Here is a 21,318-nt window from a genome sequence, read left to right as displayed (position 1 = left end):
AAGAGGAGGATTAACATGGATGTTAGCTCAGGGCTGATCTTCCTCACAATAAAATAAAATAAAATAAAATAAAATAAAATAAAATAAAATAAAAAAGGAGCCTGCCCTGACCACCTGGTTAAGGCAGGAAACAAGAGAAAAAGATTTAAAGGAGGAACATTTCTCATCTTTTCCTAATGTGTTTGCTTACTTTTCTGGGTATAGATTTCATTTTGAAGAAATGACTTCACTCGTTTAAAAACGAGTTTGGAAATTACTGTTTTAAATAAATGAAGGCAGTGCAATGGTAAAGAACAGGCTCTGGACTCAAATGGACCTGGACTGACTGCCCCAGGGCTGCCACTCTGCAGCTACAGGGCCTGAGGCAAGCAACTCCGCCCCTCTCCACCTCAGCCTATCTGTGAAGTAGGGATAATGATATTCGGTATACTTCTTAGAATGGTTGTGAGGATTAAATGACTTTAAATATCTAACGGGTTGTGAAAAGTATAAGGGGCCATGTAAATACTGGGAATTATTGAGAGATGGTCCTATGAACCACACATAGCAAAAAATCCAATGGAAGCATATTTGCATCCTGGCTTACAGGTCAAGGTGATAGGAAATAATCTTTTCAGCTCTGCTAACCCCTCAGTAGACTGAAAAATTCCAGCAAAGCAGAAAGAACTGGGCTTAAGAGAGCAAGCATCACCCTGAGGGCAGAGGGACAGCGTAAGGAACATCCCTGGGGACACTGAAGTACAGTTACCACCCAAAACAGTCCCATTACGTGGTATAAAATCCTAATTTTTTGCTCTCCTCACACTCACTTTAATTACTTCAGACTTTATTCTAATCTCTAAGGCCCATGTGAAAAAATCACATAGGATTTCAAATATCTAGGTCTATATATGTTCATCAGAAGAGCTTTAAACTTCAAAACCAGCCGTGTCTGGTTATTTGAGATTAGAAGCCTAAGTCTTTTCATGTATATTTTCAACCCAAAGTTTTTATATTTATTTCTGTTTCTGTGATACAAAATAACTGTACTTGGCTTAAAAATAAAACAATAACTCCTCCAAAATCTCAACTGTTTTTACGTTTACTTCCATTCATTTTTCATTTACTAGAGTGAAATGTCCTTGCCCATAACCTCAAATCCACAAGCTTGATTGCTTTCAGAGGCTGCGCTGGAGGCCCACCCTGCCAAGCAGAGATGATAGACCACCTATAAGCTGGCGCTAACAGAAACTGTAACCATCTAACATTTATCATCACATTACGTATCTGCCCTTTCAGATTTATTTGTAAATTCCACTATAGTCCACTTCTTTATTTCTAGGAAGAGAATCTTATAAGCTTATGTTAAAAACAATAAGCATGTTCATTTTAGAGATATCATTATTTAAAACCACCATTCTACAGTTATACATTAAAAATAACAATAATTGTACCATTTATTAAAATGATCATAATAATAAATGGTGCTATAGAGGGATAAGGAAAGCAGACATTGTCCTAATCAAAGATCACATAGTATGACTTTGCCATCCTCCAGACTCATGTGCTATATCTGGGAAAATCCCTGTCTGGGGTGTGGCAAGTGTGTGTGTGTGTGTGTGTTTCCCCTGTGGAAAGTCAGTGCTATGTCAGATTATCCAGAGTCTTCCTTAAAGGGATAATCTACTAGAAACTGCCTTAGTTTTCCAAGCCTCCCTTTGAGGATATCCTGCACTCCTCTGATTTTTCTTCATGGCTTTATACAACTTAATATTCAGACTAGGGAAACTAGAAATCTCCTCCAGGTCAAACAACTCCTTAAATCTATCTACAAATTTATTTTCTTTCTCCAACCTGAATTTCATGACCCAGAAGATGACGGTAGTTTCTTTGCACAGATGGTCAAAGGTAATGAGGAGTTCCTCCAGGAAAGGATGAGCATAGACAACATCGGCTGCCAGGATATAGTCGAAATTGTTGGAAGACCTGGGGAAGTTCTTGTCTAAAGCTACACCCCAGGAGAGTTCTTTAACTTGAGGCAAATGCCTACATTTCATTTTGGTGTTTCGGGAAATATTATATTGCAGGTTTCCAAGTAATTCAGGTAAATCTGTGGCAGTCACATGTGCACCTGTGAAACAAAGGACAGTAGGAAAAATAACCCTCATGGGATTAGGTAAAGCAATTAGGTTTTAAGCCAACATGCATTTGCAATTCTGCACAATTGCTAGCCCTAAGGAAAAGACCGGTCAGTACACACAGGACAGAAATCCCCTTCAAACTGGACGCTAAGGCAGCTTTACACCACCCCTTAAAAATAATTAGATTCCCATGGTACTTTTGTACTCTGTTGCATTTTTCTGTTCTCTTGGTTTTTTGTTTTGTTATTGTTGCTGTTGTTATTTTCTATTTACCCAGTCATGCTAGGAGAAAAATAATCAAGAGAAAGGGAAATTCAAAATATTTGGTACCCTTGTTGGAACAACCAGAAGTCATGGTTGAAAGATGAACAAGTTCTTTCCTAAAAGAATTCTGAGCCCCAGTCATGTAAGGCTGAATGAGTATATATAACATTGGGCATCTTATCATTGAACAGGAAGTGCTTAAGTGTGAGAAGTGGAGGGAGGAAAAAAAAACCTTTTCAATGGCATTATGTTGGAAGTATCGTGACATCCATGTTTATGCCCAAGTTTTCAGCTTGACCCCATGATAAGTATAAATCTTCTCATCAAAAGCTGTTTAAAACCTATCCACAACATGTATACAGTACTCATCCAGCCAAAGATCTTAGATGCAGGACAGAATGCCCAGATAAAAAAGATATAAATAATTTCTGAATTAAAAGTGAATAGTGATAGTCATTTTCAGGAAGAAATTGGAGGGGGCAAAATTGTAGAAACCAATAACCAGTGAAATTTGCCCCTTAAAGTGAATTTTGAGCAGCAGCAGAACCTGAAGATAATGTGTAAATAAATTTAGGATTGGCCAATTCCACATCATCAGACAGGAACAGACTCGGGTAAGGAATGGGAAAACAGAACTGGAAGAGAAGTCTAGTTCAGCCCACATCACTTTAGAACCCATTCCTTAGCCATGATGGCAAGTTTCTCTGGCCATTGATTGTATTTTGTGGGAAATATTAAAATAGGAGGAAAATATGCATGTCATTGGTAGAATCACAGAAATATGACTCTTTACATGCTAGTGTGGGTGGGTCTATCATTTTCAACAAATCTTTTTAAAATCCCAAGATAAAGAATACCCCACGCCCATAGTGAATATAAACTATCTGACTATTAAGATTTTTGCATTTAGAGAAACACACACCACCACTTTTAGAATACCGACCAAACAAAGCTTCCATGTTTTGACATTTGTGTCAAGTTATGCAAGCAGACTGAAAAGATCAATTTTTTTTTTTTTGTGAGGAAGATCAGCCCTGAGCTAACATCCATGCCAATCATCCTCTTTTTACTGAGGAAGACTGGCCCTGAGCTAACATCTATTGCCAATCCTCCTCCTTTTTTTTTCCCTTTTTCTCCCCAAAGCCCCAGTAGATAGTTGTATGTCATGGTTGCACATCCTTCTAGTTGCTGTACATGTGATGCCCCCTCAGCATGGCCAGACAAGCGGTGTGTCGGTGCGCGCCCGGGATCCGAACTCGGGCCGTCAGTAGCGGAGTGCTCGCACTTAATCGCTAAGCCACGGGCCTCGCCCCAAGATCAATTCTTTTTAATGAAACAAATGATTTCCCAAAGCACAAACTCTGCTCCTAGATCAAGAAGCCTTCAGGTATAAATCCAATAGTGCCTGACTCTCTCCACACTAAATGGAATGGTGACTTTGGAAAGTAATATCAGGACAGACCAATTTCTTTAAAAACTATTTAGGGAGGACGTCAGGGGTCCTACATTTCTCCAGCATTTAGAAAGTTGTAAATTGCTAAACCTTGCATTCCTTTCAAGATTTTAGAGTGGCAGGTGTGCACTTCTGAAGATCAAGGAAATCAAGACAGATTTGGGTAGCACACATCAGAGAAGGCAGCTAAATTAAGGCAATGAAAGAGATAACAACAACAAAAGATTGAACTGGAGCAGGCTTAGGCATACATAGAGATCATCACACATTTAGTTGGAAAAGAAGATGCTAGTGAGAGAACAAGGGTTTGCAAAAGAAGAAAGGAAATGAACTAAAAAAAATAAATTCAAAGGCGAACACCTAAAATTAGAAGCAGACGTGGTTTCTATGTGATTTCTAATACTCCTTCTGTATTCTAAGAATGCTTTTTCATAAAAGCATAGGACTTCAAAACCCGAAAGGAATATACAGCTACACGGGAACATTGCAGTAGGGCTAAAATTTAAATAAAGAACATCAGAGTCAGCAGCAGTAGATTATGCCTATGCCTAGGCTTTCACACATCTGCTCTAGCAGCCAGGATGCTTAAGTGCACTTCCCAGTTAGAATACATGGTGACTTAGCACTCTCTGAGAAGAATTCATACACCTTCACAGAAAATTCTGAAAGAAATCAGTAAGGTGACTTTAAAATTGGTAGAGTTTCTTGATGAAGCCCATTCAAACAATTAAGGAGTTAAAAATAGGCCCAGGTCATAGTAAACTGGATAGTAAAAGCAATTAATGATATTGGATCATTAAATTCTCTGACCCCATTCAATCAAAAATACTTACTTACCAAGTAAACTTGCCACGATGGAGACCAGCCCTGTTCCAGCTCCAATTTCAATCACATTTTTGTCAACCATATTATACTGCTTTACATTTGTTTCCAGAAAATAGCATAGAACAAGGGCCTATGAAAGTTTAAAAAAAGAAAAAAGTGGTGCTTGGCAAATACTAACAGAAGGCAAAATTAAGCTCTATTAGATAAACATTTCACTAATGCTGTGACATGTATGGGTGCCCCAAGAGTATATGTGTGTATACATACAGATCACTACAGAAAATTATCAACACAAGTACATCCTCTGATAGGTTGGACATTTAGGCTAGAAAAAGTCGTTGCGGGGCCAGCCCAGTGGCTTAGTGGTTAACTGCGCGTGCTCCGCTACTGGCGGCCCAGGTTCGGATCCCAGGTGCACACTGACGCACAGCTTGTCCGGCTATGCTGAGGCCGTGTTCCATGTATAGCAACTAGAAGGATATGCAATTATGACATACAACTATCTACCGGGGCTTTGGGGGGAAAAAAAGGATAAGGATTGGCAACAGATGTTAGCTCAGAGGCAGTCTTCCTCAGCAAAAAGAGGAGGATTAGCATGCATGTTAGCTCAGGGCTGATCTTCCTCACAAAAAAAAAAAAAAAGTCCTTGGGGCTCGTTGGAAAGAAAACATAACTAAAAATATGGAGTTCAGTTGCTTAGGTTTGATTATCTTTAAAGAAAGCAAGTCTTAATAGTAATAGTCATTTCAAAGAAGTGTGTGGAATTGGGGCTGACTGTGGTGAGGGATCTGCACCCTTCATGGGACAATCGTAAAGGAGTGGCGGCCTTTCAGAATATTCTGCATGTTGAGACTGATACAGATTTCATTATAATTGTTTAACTCAAATGGAGTCAGCTAAATGGGAAATAAAAATGTTCCCTACTCTAAACTCTTACAGTCACAAAAAACTGAAGGTGTAAACAACACTCTTTATTAACCCTACAAGTCAGAAATAGAATTAATAGGTGGAAGCATTTTCCCAATTTATGATTTCTAAATTTTAGTCTTGTTTGAGGTCGCAAAATAGAACTATGGAACCTATTTTCTTCCTCCAAATAGTACATAATAATAAGCAAAACCGGCTGAAAAATCATTGAGATGTAGCAAATTTTGTATGAAATTATACCGATGGCCAAACAACGGCACCATAACAATCCGTGGCTTCAGTAATCCGAATCTCGTGACCAACAAAATGAAATCCCTCCCAGGAGGCGGTTGTTATTAAAGTTGGAACAAAACATCTTGCCATGATCTGTGCAACCACTTCCTTGTCATCATCATCTTCTCTGTTCTCTGGAAGGAAAAGAAAAAGGCAATGGTTGTGGTTGTGTTAGTAAAACCATGACAAAGGAGAAGAACCTGATGCAAATGTAGCATTCCTACCTAGCATAGGTTACTTTTCAATGTTCATTGACTTTAGGGGAAACTCAATAGCGAGGTAAACTATTTGAAAATAACTCACAATATAAGCTAACATTTCATATATCGGGGTGGCAACATCCCTCCGATTTTCACTGAAGTTGACATCACCACTATTCATTTCTGCAAGGCTACATGAAACAAACACTAATTGATATACTTTTTTAAAAGCAGTATATTTGAAGGGCTACCAATCTATTCATCTAGAACAAGAGAAAGGATTGGTGATGGAATATAAGATGTCAACTATTCATATTGCCTACACAGTGCAATTCCAGTTATTTCAATAACATATAGTAGTACATCCTTTATGACCTGCCTTTATTCAGATAAAAGGTATTTAATACCACCCAACAATATGCCCTTGTATTATTTTATTATTACTTATTTTTATATTATTATTTTGGGGCAAATCATGCATCTTAACATCTGCAACATTGCATAAGGTTAATAAGCAACATTAACTATCTATTACTGAGCATATATTTAACATGCCAGACCATGTTAAATACATTGTATATGATATTTCATGTAATTTCTGCAACAAATCTTGTGAGTGAGGCATTATTATTTGCACTTTTACAGATAACAAAACTAAGATTCAGAGGGCTTTATTAACTTGACCAAGCTCATGCAACCTGTAAATGATGGAACCAAAATTTGAGCTCCTTTTTCAGTTGCTCCAAAGCCCCGTCTCTAAACTCTTAAAAAGCTATGAGTAATTTTTAAAAAACTAATTGTCTCTAAGAATTTACAAACTAGTTATGGAGGAAGATATACATCTCTTTCTAAGGCTCCATTTCCTTATTTGTAAAATATGAAACATAAAAGAACATACATCAAATAGTGGTGGGAGATTTAAAAAAGATAATGTATGTAAAGTGTTTAGCACCTTGTCTACAATTACATACAGCTCAATAAATGATAATAATAATTACAATCATTATTACAATAATTACAATTATTATTATTATTATTATAGCTGGTATTATATTTTGGTCATGAAACTGAATGATAAAACAAGCTCACAATGTAATTGAAATGTTGGATTGTGTGGTACAGACTTGAAAGTTCTTGAGTTAAATAAAAAAGGGGAAATCACTGTGGCAGAGGTTACCAGAGACAGCTTCATAAAGTAAATATCTTAAGGTTTAACCTTTAATCTAAAATACAATTTGCGCCACTAGAGAAATTTTATTTCTTATACCCATCCTTCAAACCCATGGATCCATCAAGTCTTGTCTCTGCTCTTTGCCACTTCCCCAACCCCAGCACTAATGAATGCAGCTTAGTTCTCTTCAGAAGAGAAGACAGAGAACAAAGATTGAACTTCAAGTATAAGGAAGGAATAGGGTTACAAAAGCCAAGAAAAGGAAAAACAGTTTGTAATTCATTAAAAGAGGAAGAGATGAGACAGCAAAGATTCATTTTTAAAAGTTAAGCCAGAAGAACCTTTGTTCCTTGGTTATTCCATTTACCTACTCGACAAAACTGTACTAAGGTCCTGCTCTGTGCCAGGTTCAGTGCCAGATGATGGGAAGACTGCAGTTGGCCAGACAGACATGGTTCCTGCCCTCAGGAAAACCAGAAATGCATAGACACAATTTATCTGAACTTCAGTAATACAGGTGGTATCTCATGACATCCCGATGAGGAAACTCTGGATTGGATGCAAGTTAGTTTCCATAGTGCCGCCAAAGCACTTGGCTTTGATGCCCACCTGTATAGACCTTCTAATAAATGGTATATTCTCAGTTTTGCCCTGATCAACACTTTGTTACTGGTTTTTCCGATTATATTAAGAGTGTGATCAAATTCTCATATGATATGAATGTGATGGGGAATTATGCTAGATAACTGTGATACAAAATATCTTGATGGGCTATACCAGTGGATTGGACTTAATGATATGACACTTAATAAAGACAAATGTAAAGACCACATTCAGGCTGCACTATTTTTGGAGAGGGAAAGATACATAGATGTAATTGGCCCAAAAGCTCAATATGAGTCAAAAGTATAAACAACTATCAAAAAAGCTATTACACCCAGGTCATATTAACAATATAATTTCCGAAAGGAAGAAGGTAAAGGCTCTCTTCTATTTGATACTAGTCAGGTCACACTTGTAGCCCTGTGCTCAGTGTGGAAAGCCCCACTGTAGAAGGTGATTGAGAAACTGGAGCAACAGGGAGGTGAGAAATCTTGAAACTCAGCCATACAAGGACAGTTGGGGAGATCAGCATTTTCATCATAACAAAGAAACGACCTAAGGGAACACAAGAATTTTCATAAATTTGAAGGACTGGCAAATAGAAGAGATAAAAATATGAGTGTGTGTGTGTGTGTTCCCAGAAAGCAGAATCTGAAACCATGGGGAAAAGTTACAATAAGGCAGATTTTTTATATTTTTCTAAAAGTCACACCTTTTCAAAAATGGAATGGCTTGCCTCAGAAAGCAGTAAGCAATTAATCCCCAGAAGTTATCAAACAGAAACCAAATGACTATTCTTTCAGGATATTAAGGATACATCAGATTGATGTTTGGTCTAACTGGACTAGGACCACTGCACAACTGAATTTCTATGAATCAATGAAATAACTACATGCCATCATATGAAGAAGAGCTGTCAGAGAGATACAGTGTGCGAAGGAAATGTAGGAGAGAAAGTACATGTAGCAGACGAAAGGAAGCCCATGGCAAGAGAGAGATATCAGACTTTGGAAGGAAAGTGAATGAATGGGGGTAAGATTTCTCAGTAAGCAGAAAAGAAATGCTCCAAATGACAGGCTAGGGGATTCATTCATTTATTCAACAAAGAGTCACTGAGTACTTACTATAGTCTACACACTGTCTAATGACTGGGAATAAAAAAATTCAAAGATGCAGTCCTTGTGCTGGTGAAGCTTACAGATGTGCAGAGAGAGACAAGCCAACGGAAAATTACAGTGTTATACAACAATTGCTAAAATGGAGGTGAAAGGAATGCTCAATGAAACACAGAAAAAGGAACCCCAGGTCAGCCTGTGGAAATCATAGAAAAGTTCACAGAGAGGGTATCTTTAAGCAGAGATTTGAAAGATAACAAGGGTATAACGGAGGAAAACAAAGTCCAGGAGAAGGAGGAGCACTTGCATAGGTGTAGGTCCATGAAAGAATGTGACATCAGGGATATTCTATATTATTATTTATTATATCGTGTGTGCTTTTGTTATATATAATGGTATATAATATATACTAGTATAATATACAATACATAATATATATATAATGCTAAATAGTTCAATTGTGGGAAGTGAGTGACAGATGAGACGAAGCAGGCAAATATCAACTAAGCATCACTTACACATAATGCCGTGGAGTTTCAGTTTCCTGTTGTAGGTAATGGAGGCGTCAGTGAAGAACTCTAAGCAGGAAAGTGATATGAGTGGATTGGGTAATGATGTGGAGAACTGACTGAAGGAAATATCGTGTAGTAATTAAGGGTAAGTCATTCATTTATTCAATAAATACTGACTAAGGGCTACTATGCCATCATTGGCCTGGGTGCTTGAGGTACAGCAATGAACAAGACAGACAGTATCTTCACTGTTATGTAGCTTATATTCTAGCAAACAAAAATGATTTCAGAGAGTGGTCAAGGCCATGAAGGAATTAAATAGTGATGTAATAGAGAGTGACTGATGAGGGCTTGGTCTGGTAAGATCTTTCTGAAAAGGTGGTGCTGAACTGAGATATACATGATAAGGAAGAGAAAATTATGCAAAAAGACTCCAAAAGGAGGAACAATGACGACAAAGGCTTTCTCTCTAACAAGTCTGGATTCAAATCCCAACTCTGCCCCTTGAGGGGCAAGATGCTTAACCTCTCTGAGCTTCAGTTTCCTTAACTTTAAATCAATGATAATAATATTACCCAGACCTCATAGAGTTATTATAAGGATTAAATGACATAATCATAAAAAGCAGTGACTCAATGTTTACTACAAAGTAAGGACTCAATGACAATTAGTAGCGATAGTCATGATCATTACTGCTGTTGTTGCCATCATTGTCATCATCATCGTCATCATCACCATTGTCATCATCATCATTCAGACCAGAAACTAGAATTCCATTTATAAAATTTACCAGTCATAATCCAGGTGAGTACAAAGGTACCTGACTCAATACAGTAGAGATGGAGAAAAGGAGACAAAACCAAAGATATTAGGAGGCAAAACCAATAGGACTTGATGAGTAATAGAACAAAAGAGAGAATTTAGATAATTATGGAGTCCATGTGTCTATACACTGAGGTGACAGCTAAATTGTAGATTAGAGATATGTACTACAGAAAGGCGACATCATTGTGAACTAAGCAAGTAAGATTGTCACTCCAAAAAAAGGACTGGGAGCTAAGGATGAAGAAGGCATAGCCCCAGTTGGGGAGTGATCAGAGAATAGATGAAATCATTTATTACAACATTCTGGCCCCTTTTCCCATGTTCTCCTCCTTTTCTAGTCCCCTTACTAGCTCCTCCTTATAAGAGAGGAGAAGCTGCTCTTCTGATTAGCAGCCTAATGCATTGATCGGGCCACGTTGTTTCCTAGTAGGAGGGGTAGCTGTGCCTTAATAGGTCAGCCCGCCTATGGCAGCTGAGCTGGGCAAAGTCCTGCCTCAGAGAAAACTTGACCAATAAAAGCATGTAGGCCTGCAATTCTTGATTTCTCATGTAGAACAGAATCTTGGCTTACATCCAGAGCACATAACGTTAAATGTCTGCCATTCTAAGCATGTATTTCTCTTGTACACACTTGTACAAGAGAAATACTCTTGTACACACCTCAAGGCTGTAATTACATTCAGCAATCTCAGCTTCATACTTACTAGTTTGAAAGTATTTGAAATATTTTTCAGTATAAGATATAAAGGACGATATGAATAAATGGAGAGAGATTCTATACACTTAAATGGGGTAACAATACTATCAAGATGTCATATATTCAATACAATATCAACCATAGCTCCAATTAGGTTTTTTGAGAAACTTGATCTACTCTCTCCAAAATTTATAGGGAAGAGTAAACATCCATGAAAAGTCAACTTTGCAAAAGAAGAACAAGGTGGGAAGGGATTTGCTCTATTAGATATTTAGATACACCCACAAAGCCATGGTAACAAAAACAGTATGGTGTTGGTGCAAGAGATAAATGGACCAATAGGCAAAACAGGGATCTCAGAGACAGACCCGTGTACATAGAGGGGATGGGTAAGCTGGCACATTATATGGAGAAAAATAAAACTGGACCTCTATGTAATATTTTTTATAAAGGTGGATTCCAGATGGATTAAAGACCTAAATGAGAAAAGCAAACAAAAATAAATTTAATAGTAAATAGTATAGGAGGATATTTTGTGAAATTGAGGAGGAGAAAAATTTTTTTAAACCTGCAAAACACAAAAGTGATGAAGATCCTTATATCAAAAGCGAAGATTTCTATTCGATGAAGGACATAATGGACAAGATTAAAAGATGAGAAATGAGAGAAGATACTCTATAATGTCTGAGACTGAAAAGGCACTAATTTCTAGAATATATAAGAAATTTGTATAATCTCCAAATTAACAAGGAAAAGGATAGCAACTACATTTAAAAACAAGCAAAGGATATAAACTGGCAGATTACAGAAGAAACCAAAAAAGCCACAAAGCAATATAAGGACATTCAAACTCAGATATACACAAATTAAAACAACAAGGTGTCCCTCTACACCCATTCAACTGACAAAAATTAGAAAGCTGGACAATGCTGAGTGATGGTGGGCTTGTGAGGACAGCAGAACCTCAGGGACCACTGGTGAGAATATAGAATGCTGCATTCATTTTGCAAAGCAATCTTATGGTATTTTGTTAAACTAAATATACAAATATCCTATGACCCAGCAATCCTGCTCCTGTGTATACAGCCCCTCCAAAAATTTCCACACAAGTCCTTAAGTGGATAGGTATGAAAATATGTATCACAACATTGGTAGTGGTGGTAATGGTGGTAGGGAGAAGCAATCTGATGTCCATCACTAGGGCGATGTGGTAGGTACATACCTTGGAGCACCATGCTATAGTTCGAAGCCCAGACTAGATCAATGCCTAGCAACATGGATACTACAGGGTAGAAAAAACTATACAGTCATGCACCACACAACGATGTTTCGATCAACAACAGAATGCATATACAACAGTGGTCCCATATGATTAATACCATTTAACCTAGGTGTGTAGTAGGCTATACCATCTAGGTTTGTGTAAGTACACTCTACGATGTTCACACAATGGCAAAATCGCCTAAAGATACATTTCTCAGAATGTATCCCTGTCGTTAAGCGACACTTGACTGTATAATGATATCTACAACATGATATCAATTATTTAAATTAAAACACTGCACACAAAACTGTACGTGCTTTATGAAAACACATATGAACAGAAAGATAAACATCAAGCACACTAAAATGGTTGCCAAGAGGAAGCGGGGAAAGGAAAAGGAAGTAGGAAATGGGTAAAAGAGGAATGAATGAATGAAACAGACAGATATACATACAAGAGCTGTGTCTTGCATGATGAGAGTGCACCATGACCTGATAGGTATGATTCACTCACATCTATGTCCTGAGATCCAAAAATAATTAAGTAAATAAACAACAAATAAACGTATTTCCAGGAAATCTGCGGGAAGTACAAAAATTTCTCATTCCTGTCTTCATAGAAGACAAGTTCCTCTTAGGAAATTTATTTCCCAAATCTCAAAAGTTAAAAACTTTAACATTTTCCAAATTTGCAGTTATTCAGACATTTAAAACAGATATAACACTCAAAAATAAAATGTCGAGCCGGCCTGGTGGTGCAGTAGTTAAGTTCATGCATTCCGCTTCAGCGCCCCAGGATTCACCGGTTTGGATCCTGGCCGTGGACCTACTCACCGCTTATCAAGCCATGCTGAGGCAGCATCCCACATAGAAGAACTAGAAGGACCTACAACTAGCATATACAACTATGTACTGGGGGCTTCAGGGAGAAAAAAGAAGAAAAGAGGAAGATTGGCAACAGATGTTAGCTCAGGGCCAATCTTCCCCAAAACTAAATTAATTAATTAATTAAATTAAATAAAATGTCACAGAATCCTAGAAAGTCAAGATGGAAAACACCTTAGATGCCTTCTAGCCTAACCTTGCACTTAGTTTGGGAACCTCAAGTTCACGTTGGGCATAAACTACATGCCTGACTTGTTCAACCTCTTTCCAATGAGGGTAAATGTGCTACTACACAAGGTGCCCATTCTGCAATTAGAAAATTTGATTATTGAAAATTCTTCTTAATACTAAGCCAAAATCTGACACCAGCAATTTTTTAAATCTATTCTTCCTAAAAGTGAGATGAACAACCTTTCATTTTTAAAATGTGTCCTAAAATTTTAAGGAAGGAGAAAATATGTAAAGAAAAAAAATTAAGAGTCCAGTACCAGTCTTAAAAATTCTGGACTCAGGAGTAAGTGAAGGCCTCAGGAGACTTTAAAATTTCTCCATGGTATTGTGGCAAGAATGAGTGCAAGAGGGTCTTGAGTCCAGTCCTAAGGGAAGATGTTGCCGAACTCTGTCCTATAAGCTCCGGTAACATCATTCCCTAGTATTCAGGGACTACAATAGCAAGACAGAGGTAGATTAAGTTTGCCATTGTTGAAACTTCCCTCGGAGGCCACAATCCCAGCAGGGACTTTCAGCCAAGATGATTTCCTGTGCTAAATTCTGTGATCCCTTAATAGAGTCCTGCTCAGGATCCAGAAAGAACCAAGTATTCCCCAGAAGTCCAACTTCACTACATGCCGTGGGAAGGGCCCAATCTACCAACCCACTCTACCCCCACCACAAACACTGACCCTTGGCAGAGATGCAGAGAAAACAGAGATGAAAAACTGATATTCTTCACCAAGAGCCACCTCTTCTAATATTTTTCACTGTATTTCTCCTTAAACAATGGCACGCATGCATATTCAGGAAGAGCTCTGAGAACCAAATAATATTGGTAATATGTTTTACTTGAACTTTAACTTTCATTTCACTATATTCACTTACCTTACTAAGATGGGGGTGGGGGTTGCGTTTGCTATGGAAGTTCTTAAGAGAAAAGCAGGGAACCTTAATTGCTTCCTTGACCTTTAGCAGAATGTGCTCTCTTGGGCCTCCTCACATACCCCTTGTAAATGTGGTACTTCTTTGACAAGCCACCTAATGTGTCAGGGATTAATAGATGTTCCAGTACACTAAATCCCAGGAGCATCTCCTAAAGTTCCAATCTTTGACATAAAAACTTTGCCAGTGAATATTTACTGCTACAAACTGACATCTCTGACTTTGCACTCTCTTTTAAAGATTAGTTGACCAGATAGTGCTGTGGTCCTAATAACTGCAGTGTAATAACAAGCGATTCCTGCTTTTTTGACTGTCTTTCCAAATGAACAGAGCTAGTCATTGTTTTAAGAATGACCACATCTTTACCTTTATAAGGAAATAAGATTTAAAAATATATATGTGAGTATATTATTATAATTGAAAATTACACCTCCTCCAAAATAAAGTATCTTCAAAGAGATTTCATGAAACAACAATAACCACTATAAATTGCAAATACACTCTAAAAATGCACAACTCTACCCATCATATATGGTAATTCAAAATTAGTTATATACTTAGGATAACCATGTATCATATAGAAAACATTATCAGGTTGAATAAAAGTTGATTGACAATGTTTTACATTAATATTCTCTTTTGCATATAAATACATATGAATATCACAGTCATTCCATAAGCAGTAACACTCATGAAAATTAGCATAATTTATACAAGGAAGCCAAAATATACGAACGTGGCTGCTTAAAATAACTTATCGAGATGTAATATGTGGGATTTTAAAAGCAAATATGCACACACAAACAATAATTTCCATCTTAAAACTTTGACTGCTATTTTTCAGCATTAACTTCCATATAAAGATTTTGAACTAACAATTTTAATAGTAGTTATTTATTTAAATCAAAAGCCATGTTTAATATTAAGTTTAGCACTATCACCACCCATTTCATGGTTGATGACAAGAATCTCTTAACTGGACTCTAATGGAAGGGGCTGCACGATTGTAAGGGCATCCGTAACGTAGCCTTGCTGTAACAAAAGGGAGGAGTCTATGCTCCAAACATAATGTACAAAGAACGTGTCCCTCAGAGTGCATGTTCATTATTTGTTGAATATGGCATTGAATCTTGAGAAGACTAATGAATTAGTAGATGTTCTTCAGTTTTTAGCTAAGATTTGAAGAACAATTTCCTCCAAAAATTAATAGCATTATCATACAACGGAATTCTAATTTACATTTCTGAAGAATAATTTTTCCACACATATTCTCTTCTTGTTATCTAGCACTTAGGCCCCAAGACAAATAACTAAAACCAGGTAATGTTTCCCAAAATGTTGAATCTTGGTGTCCCTATATGAAAGCAGAAAACTTCCAATATCTGTACCTTTAGATAAAAGCTATCTACTATAATCTTAGCGTATTATTTTATTAATGAATTTAATATTGAAACATAAATATTAAAACAGATTGTAAATAAAACATAATCAAGATAGTATTACAATTATGTTGCTATCTTGAGCTTATCTATTTTAATGCTTTTTGATGCAAAAAAGTCTTAGCACCATTTTCCTACTATTAAATCTTTGCTGATGGTGAATAAAACCTACCAGAAGAATCTCTCGTTCTCCTGAGAATTAAAGGGGTTTCAAGTATGAAGTGAAAATTAGCAAGATTCTGTCACATTATGATGATGATTTTCGTTAAGAGAAGAATTCAACAGTGAATTGACTTCTGAGGCTGGATTGCAGTAAGGCTTCAAAAATAGAGCCTCTGTCCATATACTTCTCTTTTATACTTTTAAGGTCAATAACAACAATAATAAATAGAAGGGTCAGAGCACAGAAATACACCAAAAAAAAAATTCTTTAATAGCTATGACAAGTGAATTTAAGCTTCCATTTGAGGGCTGTCATGAAAACCCGTCAGCAAAATTTAAAGTGAAAACCCCTCTACTAAATGAAAGAGCCTGTCATTCAACTGAATCTTCTATTCAAAGAAGAATGTCATGTGCTTCTCAGAAATACCTAGAGATTAAAAAAAAAGAGATGTCAAGATATTTTCAGATTAGTAAATGGTCACAGGCTAACCTAAAAGATAGAATTCCTAACGCTTCAGCAATGCCAAGGTCTTGAGCCCTTATGTTGAACCTAATTCCTGAAAAGATTTCACAAATATTTTTTGTCTAGAGGTCTGCTTAGTTTCAAGAATATACAGAGGCTGTAACTTTAATCAAGTGGATCAAATGATTCTACACTTAAGAAGAAAGAACATTCATCTTTTACTGAGACTGCTCAGGATACAAGTGGGAAAAAAAAAAAACCAAAATTAGTTGTACTCAAAATATGCTACTGGTATCATAGTGGGGACAGATAACTAAACAAATGCCAATGAAGTGTGATAAGTGCAATAAAAGAAATATTTCTTAAGTGCTATGGGAAGCACCACTGGTTGGTCAAACCAAGAAAAGCATTCTCAAGGAGGAGACATTTAAGCTGAGCTGGAGGGATAAGGAAGGCTGCCAGGCAAGGAAGGGAGGAACTAATGTCAAGGGAGATGAAACACCTGCCAAGGTGGGGAGGCAAGCTCTCAGGAGCCATCAGAAGATCCGGGAAGCTGGTGTATGAGGTGCATGTTGGGGTGCTGGAGAAAACAGGCCTGAAGAAGCAGGTTGGGATCAGACCTGCGGGCAATGCTGACCTTTGTTGTACAAGGTGAGGAGGAGCCAATCAAGATCCTTAGGACAAGAACTGACGTGGGCAGATTTGATATTTAAGAACTTACCCCGGGCAGCAGCAGCTGAAGGCTATGGTAGAAGCTAATTAGAAGACTGTTGCAATAATCTAGACAAAAGATGCCAGGGTCTGAACTAAGGCAGCAGCACTGGGTCTAGGAGCCAAGCATGAATTTGTGAGCTTTTCAAGTAATGGTAGACCTCCCCTCAAAGGCAACAATTGACTTTCAAACGACCCTCAAACCTGAGTTTTGAAGACATCTGAGGCAGATTGTTATATTTATGAGGTTATTTTTATTCAATATGTGGAAATATATCAGTCTTATTTAGCAGATATTACTTTTTAAACATGTAAAATGGGTTGTAAATGATTCTCACATTAGTAATTATATGCTCCATAGCATTCCAACTAGTATATTAAATATATTGACTCACTATAGTTTGATATGTTTCTTCAACAACAATAGAATTACTCAAACTTTCTTCTTCACATATTAAGGCAATATTGCTTATAAAAGCCATATTACCCATTAATCCAACTCTGTAAAGATTTACGAAAATCCTCGTGAAAGATTTTCATGGACCTAAGTAATACATTAGACTTGGTCCTGAAAAGAGTCAACTGAATGGTGACCAGAAATACAAGATCATCATTAATGAGCAAATTTTAAGTCCAGCCAACAGGCCTCAGTTATAGCTAATTCATTCATTCACTCAGTTATTGAATACCTGAGCATTATGACTATAAATATAAATACTATAATAGAGACTCAACTAGTTAATTCAAAAACAGAAAGAGAAAGCTCCCCGTCTCAGAGAGCTTTGGAAAGAGTGACCTGAGCCTTGATGATTATGAGTTTGTCAGTCAAATAAGAGAGGGCAAGACACGCCACACATAGGAAATGAGATGTGCAAAAGCCCACTGGCAAAAAGTCTCTTGAATAGGGCTGGCCCTGTGGCATAGCAGTTAAGTGCATGCACTCCGCTGCTGGCAGCCCGGGTTTGGATCCCGGGTGTGAACCGAGGCGCCACTTGTCAGGCCATGCTGTGGCTGCGTCCCATATAAAGTGGAGGAAGATGGGCACAGATTGTTAGCCCAGGGCCAGTCTTCCCTAGCAAAAAGAGGAGGATTGCCATGGATATTAGCTCAGGGCTGATCTTCTTCACAAAAAAAAAAAAAAAAGTCAACTTGGGAAACTCTGAGGACTAGGATATAGGGTAAATGGGGGTCATAGCATGAGATAAAACACAAAACACTTTATGCTAAGAAGTCTTCATTTTATCCCGAGAAGAAATAATAAAGACCTGAATCAAGGCAACTGATGCTGCAAATGGGGTGGGAGATTGGGAAACACAGTAGGAGGTAAAACCAAAGGGATGTAATGATGAAGGGTATGAGGAGAAAGGAAAGACTAGGATGATTCCAGGTTTCTGGTAGCCAGGGAAATGGTGTTGCCATAACCTGAGATAGAAAATATAGGTGGAAGGGTAAATCTGCCAGGGAAAATTATTATTATTATTATTATTATTATTATTATTACTACTATTATTTGCTTGGAAAGATTCACCCTGAGCTAACACTGTTACCAATCTTCCTCTCTTTTTTTCTTCTTTCCCTCCCCAAAGCCCCAGTACATAGCTGTATATTCTAGTTGTAGGTCTTTCTATGTGAGCTGCCGCCACAGCATGGCTACTGACAGACAAGTGGTGTGGTTCCACGCCCAGAAACCAAACCCAGGCCACTAAAGTGGAGCGTGCCAAACTTTAACCACTAGGCCATCAGAACTGGTCTGAAAAATTAGTTTTTAATGCATATTAATCTGTGGTATGACATGCTGGCCACAGAGGTACGCTGCTCAGATTAAGAGAATCTACTGCGGAGAGAATAGCTGCCCAACAGTGCCAGCTGCTGTCCCTTTGGCTCCTCAGAGGCCATGCTTCCCTCAGGCTGCCTACTAAAGCTAGCCCATTCCCATTCCATAGAGGACACTCCTCTAGTGGGCAGGTTTTGCTCGAGGACTCCCTATCGGCCTGCCCAAGACTTTCTCAGAACTGTGTTGCAGTCTGAGGCTCTTCCTTCCCAACCTGTCCTGCTCTCTCTCCTCTCACAAGTGTCAGACCTGCATCATGATCTGAAGGCTCTCCCTGCCTACTTCTGTTCCTTCCTTTTTGTCCTCCACAAACATTTCTCCCAATAAATCTCTTGCATGTCTAGTACCATTTTGGCATCTGCTTCTTGAAGGAGCGGACCTAACACAAGGCACTATGAAGGACATCAAGTAAGCAGTTGGAGGGACAAATTTGGGAGTCGTGCTCAGGAATCACCGAGCCCTGAGTTAGGATGAACCTACTACAAGGCTGTAGATCCTGAGGCATACCCCACTATTTTATAACACATTGTTACCAGTGCAAACAGCTGGAGAGTGGCTGTTGGAAAGACGTAAGCAACATAAAATATTTGGAATAGTTAATGAGGATGAGGTTTTAGACAACTTAGATTATAACGTAGCATTAGAAAGCATAGACAGAGCAATTTTTAGTATCTACCATAGTCCTAACTTTAATCTGTGTATAACAAAGTGACATCCCATAATTCTTGGATCTTCAGGCCAGTGTTGAAATAGAAGAACTGGGCTATAGGTTTGCTCCATCCTTTTCTAGCACAAGATACTAAGTATAAAACTGTTAGGACAGGAAAAGTCAGTATCCTTCAGTACTTGAGAACTGAGTGTTCTTCTGGTTAGTGGAAGTCTTTCCAACAAAATGCCATCTGACTCTGCCCCAATAGCACACACTTAATCCCCTTAGCACTGTGCCTGTGAACATATTTTTAAAGCTTTTATTGGCTACATAGATGATTATAGGGTGTGTTTGTTCATTTTATAAAATATTTTAATACTAGTTCTGTCTCAACCTTACCTTGAACTTCTATTTCCTTTGTAATTTACCAAATTATTGTACACACAGTTGAAACCAAGCATTGTTACTAATGGTAATGATAATGATGAAACCTTATTCATAAACTGCACAGAAATTGCTTCTTCATTCAAATCATCTAAATGGCTGGATTCTCTAAGTGATTACAACTTTAAATGTTTAGGTTTGCAAAAATCACTACAGTAAAACCATGTGTGTTTAAGCCTCATAGCCTGCCAACACTGGGCATACACCCAGCTCTCTTGGCCTAAAGACATGCTCACCTAGGTAGAAGCCACCTGGTATGCCTAAAAAAGGAAAAAAACAGGACTATAGTCCTTAGAAAACATCCACAGTGTGTAGATAAAGGAGAAAGAGAAAGAAAGCAGCCAAGATAATTAAATTTGTACTACACCTGTTCTACAAAAACATAGTAATAATTCTAGTGTATATCAGAGTTTATGTCTGCACTTTTTATCTCAAGACAATGAGGATAGTTATATTACGTAATCTATGCAAAGTCACACTTGATATTTAAGACGATGTAAAAACAGTGGGTCAATTTCAAAAAACTACATTAGTAGTAGAATTCAAACTTAAATTCTCCTTACACCAAGAGGTCAAATTGCATTATTTATTTGTCTCTAATTAATATATCAGAGGGACCATAAACACGGGCTTGAAATGCTTTTATAGTTTAAAAATAATCTTTCATAGAAGCATGCATAAAAACTTGTAGTTTTACATAAAACGATTTTTATCTCTCTTGCAATCTTCCTATCTGAAAAGAAATAACTTAGAAATCACAATCATGTATTTAGTATATAGCACTTGGGAAAAAAATTTATTCCACTTTTGCAGATTAAAAAAACCTCTAAATATTTAGCAAGTCTATATATTTAACTTATTGCTGTCAAAATTATCTCTTAGATATCAAGACAGTAGGTATAGAGCAGTAACATTATTAGAGATATTTACAAGTTAGCAAACATAAGCCAAGATAGAATATGCAATTGATGAAAGTCCTAGCTCTCTTTAAGACACGAGTGAACACTGCAAAGGTAAGCATTTATATTCTATTAGTTGTTTCTCTTCTTAGAATTGGCCAAATTACATAAAGAAACATAAAGTAATTTACCTTTTTGAGCTTCTTGATCCATTAAGCGATGAAATAATGGATGGCTATATATTGATGTTTTCTTGATCATTTCTTGAGAACTAGGCAAATAACACATTAAAATATCAAATGGTAATAATTAATTCAAAATGGGTGTTAAGTGGTTTTATCTTTACCGAATAAAGCTTAACATAAAATATAGCAGAGAAAGTTATATTAAAATAGCATATATTACTAAACCATGATTTAAGAATGACCATCA

The 21,318-nt window shown here is 37.4% G+C and overlaps 1 protein-coding gene across 1 annotated transcript; it reads right to left on the bottom strand.

Annotated features, from left to right (window-relative positions):
- Positions 1-1,649: 1,649 nt before the first annotated feature.
- Positions 1,650-21,153, bottom strand: LOC131409972 (protein-lysine methyltransferase METTL21E-like). The gene is made up of 5 exons (XM_058547709.1): positions 21,078-21,153; positions 20,224-20,247; positions 5,830-5,996; positions 4,675-4,792; positions 1,650-2,110 (listed from the first exon to the last, which is right to left on the bottom strand). Exons 1-5 carry the CDS (start codon positions 21,145-21,147, stop codon positions 1,650-1,652), a joined length of 840 nt encoding a protein of 279 aa, XP_058403692.1. The 5' UTR covers positions 21,148-21,153.
- Positions 21,154-21,318: the final 165 nt, after the last annotated feature.

Source organism: Diceros bicornis, chromosome 9 (genome assembly GCF_020826845.1).
Source record: "Diceros bicornis minor isolate mBicDic1 chromosome 9, mDicBic1.mat.cur, whole genome shotgun sequence".
In the NCBI taxonomy this organism is placed as follows: domain Eukaryota; kingdom Metazoa; phylum Chordata; class Mammalia; order Perissodactyla; family Rhinocerotidae; genus Diceros; species Diceros bicornis.
This window is presented reverse-complemented; position numbering and strand designations above follow the sequence as displayed.

Coding starts and splice junctions, on each gene's coding strand:
- LOC131409972 (XM_058547709.1), bottom strand. CDS start 21,147: ATGATCAAGAAAACATCAATATATAGCCATCCATTATTTCATCGCTTA. Junction 20,248..21,077: donor GGATCAAGAAGCTCAAAAAG/GTAAATTACTTT, acceptor TTCCTTTTTTAG/GCATACCAGGTGGCTTCTAC. Junction 2,111..4,674: donor CATCGTGGCAAGTTTACTTG/GTAAGTAAGTAT, acceptor TTTGTTTCACAG/GTGCACATGTGACTGCCACA.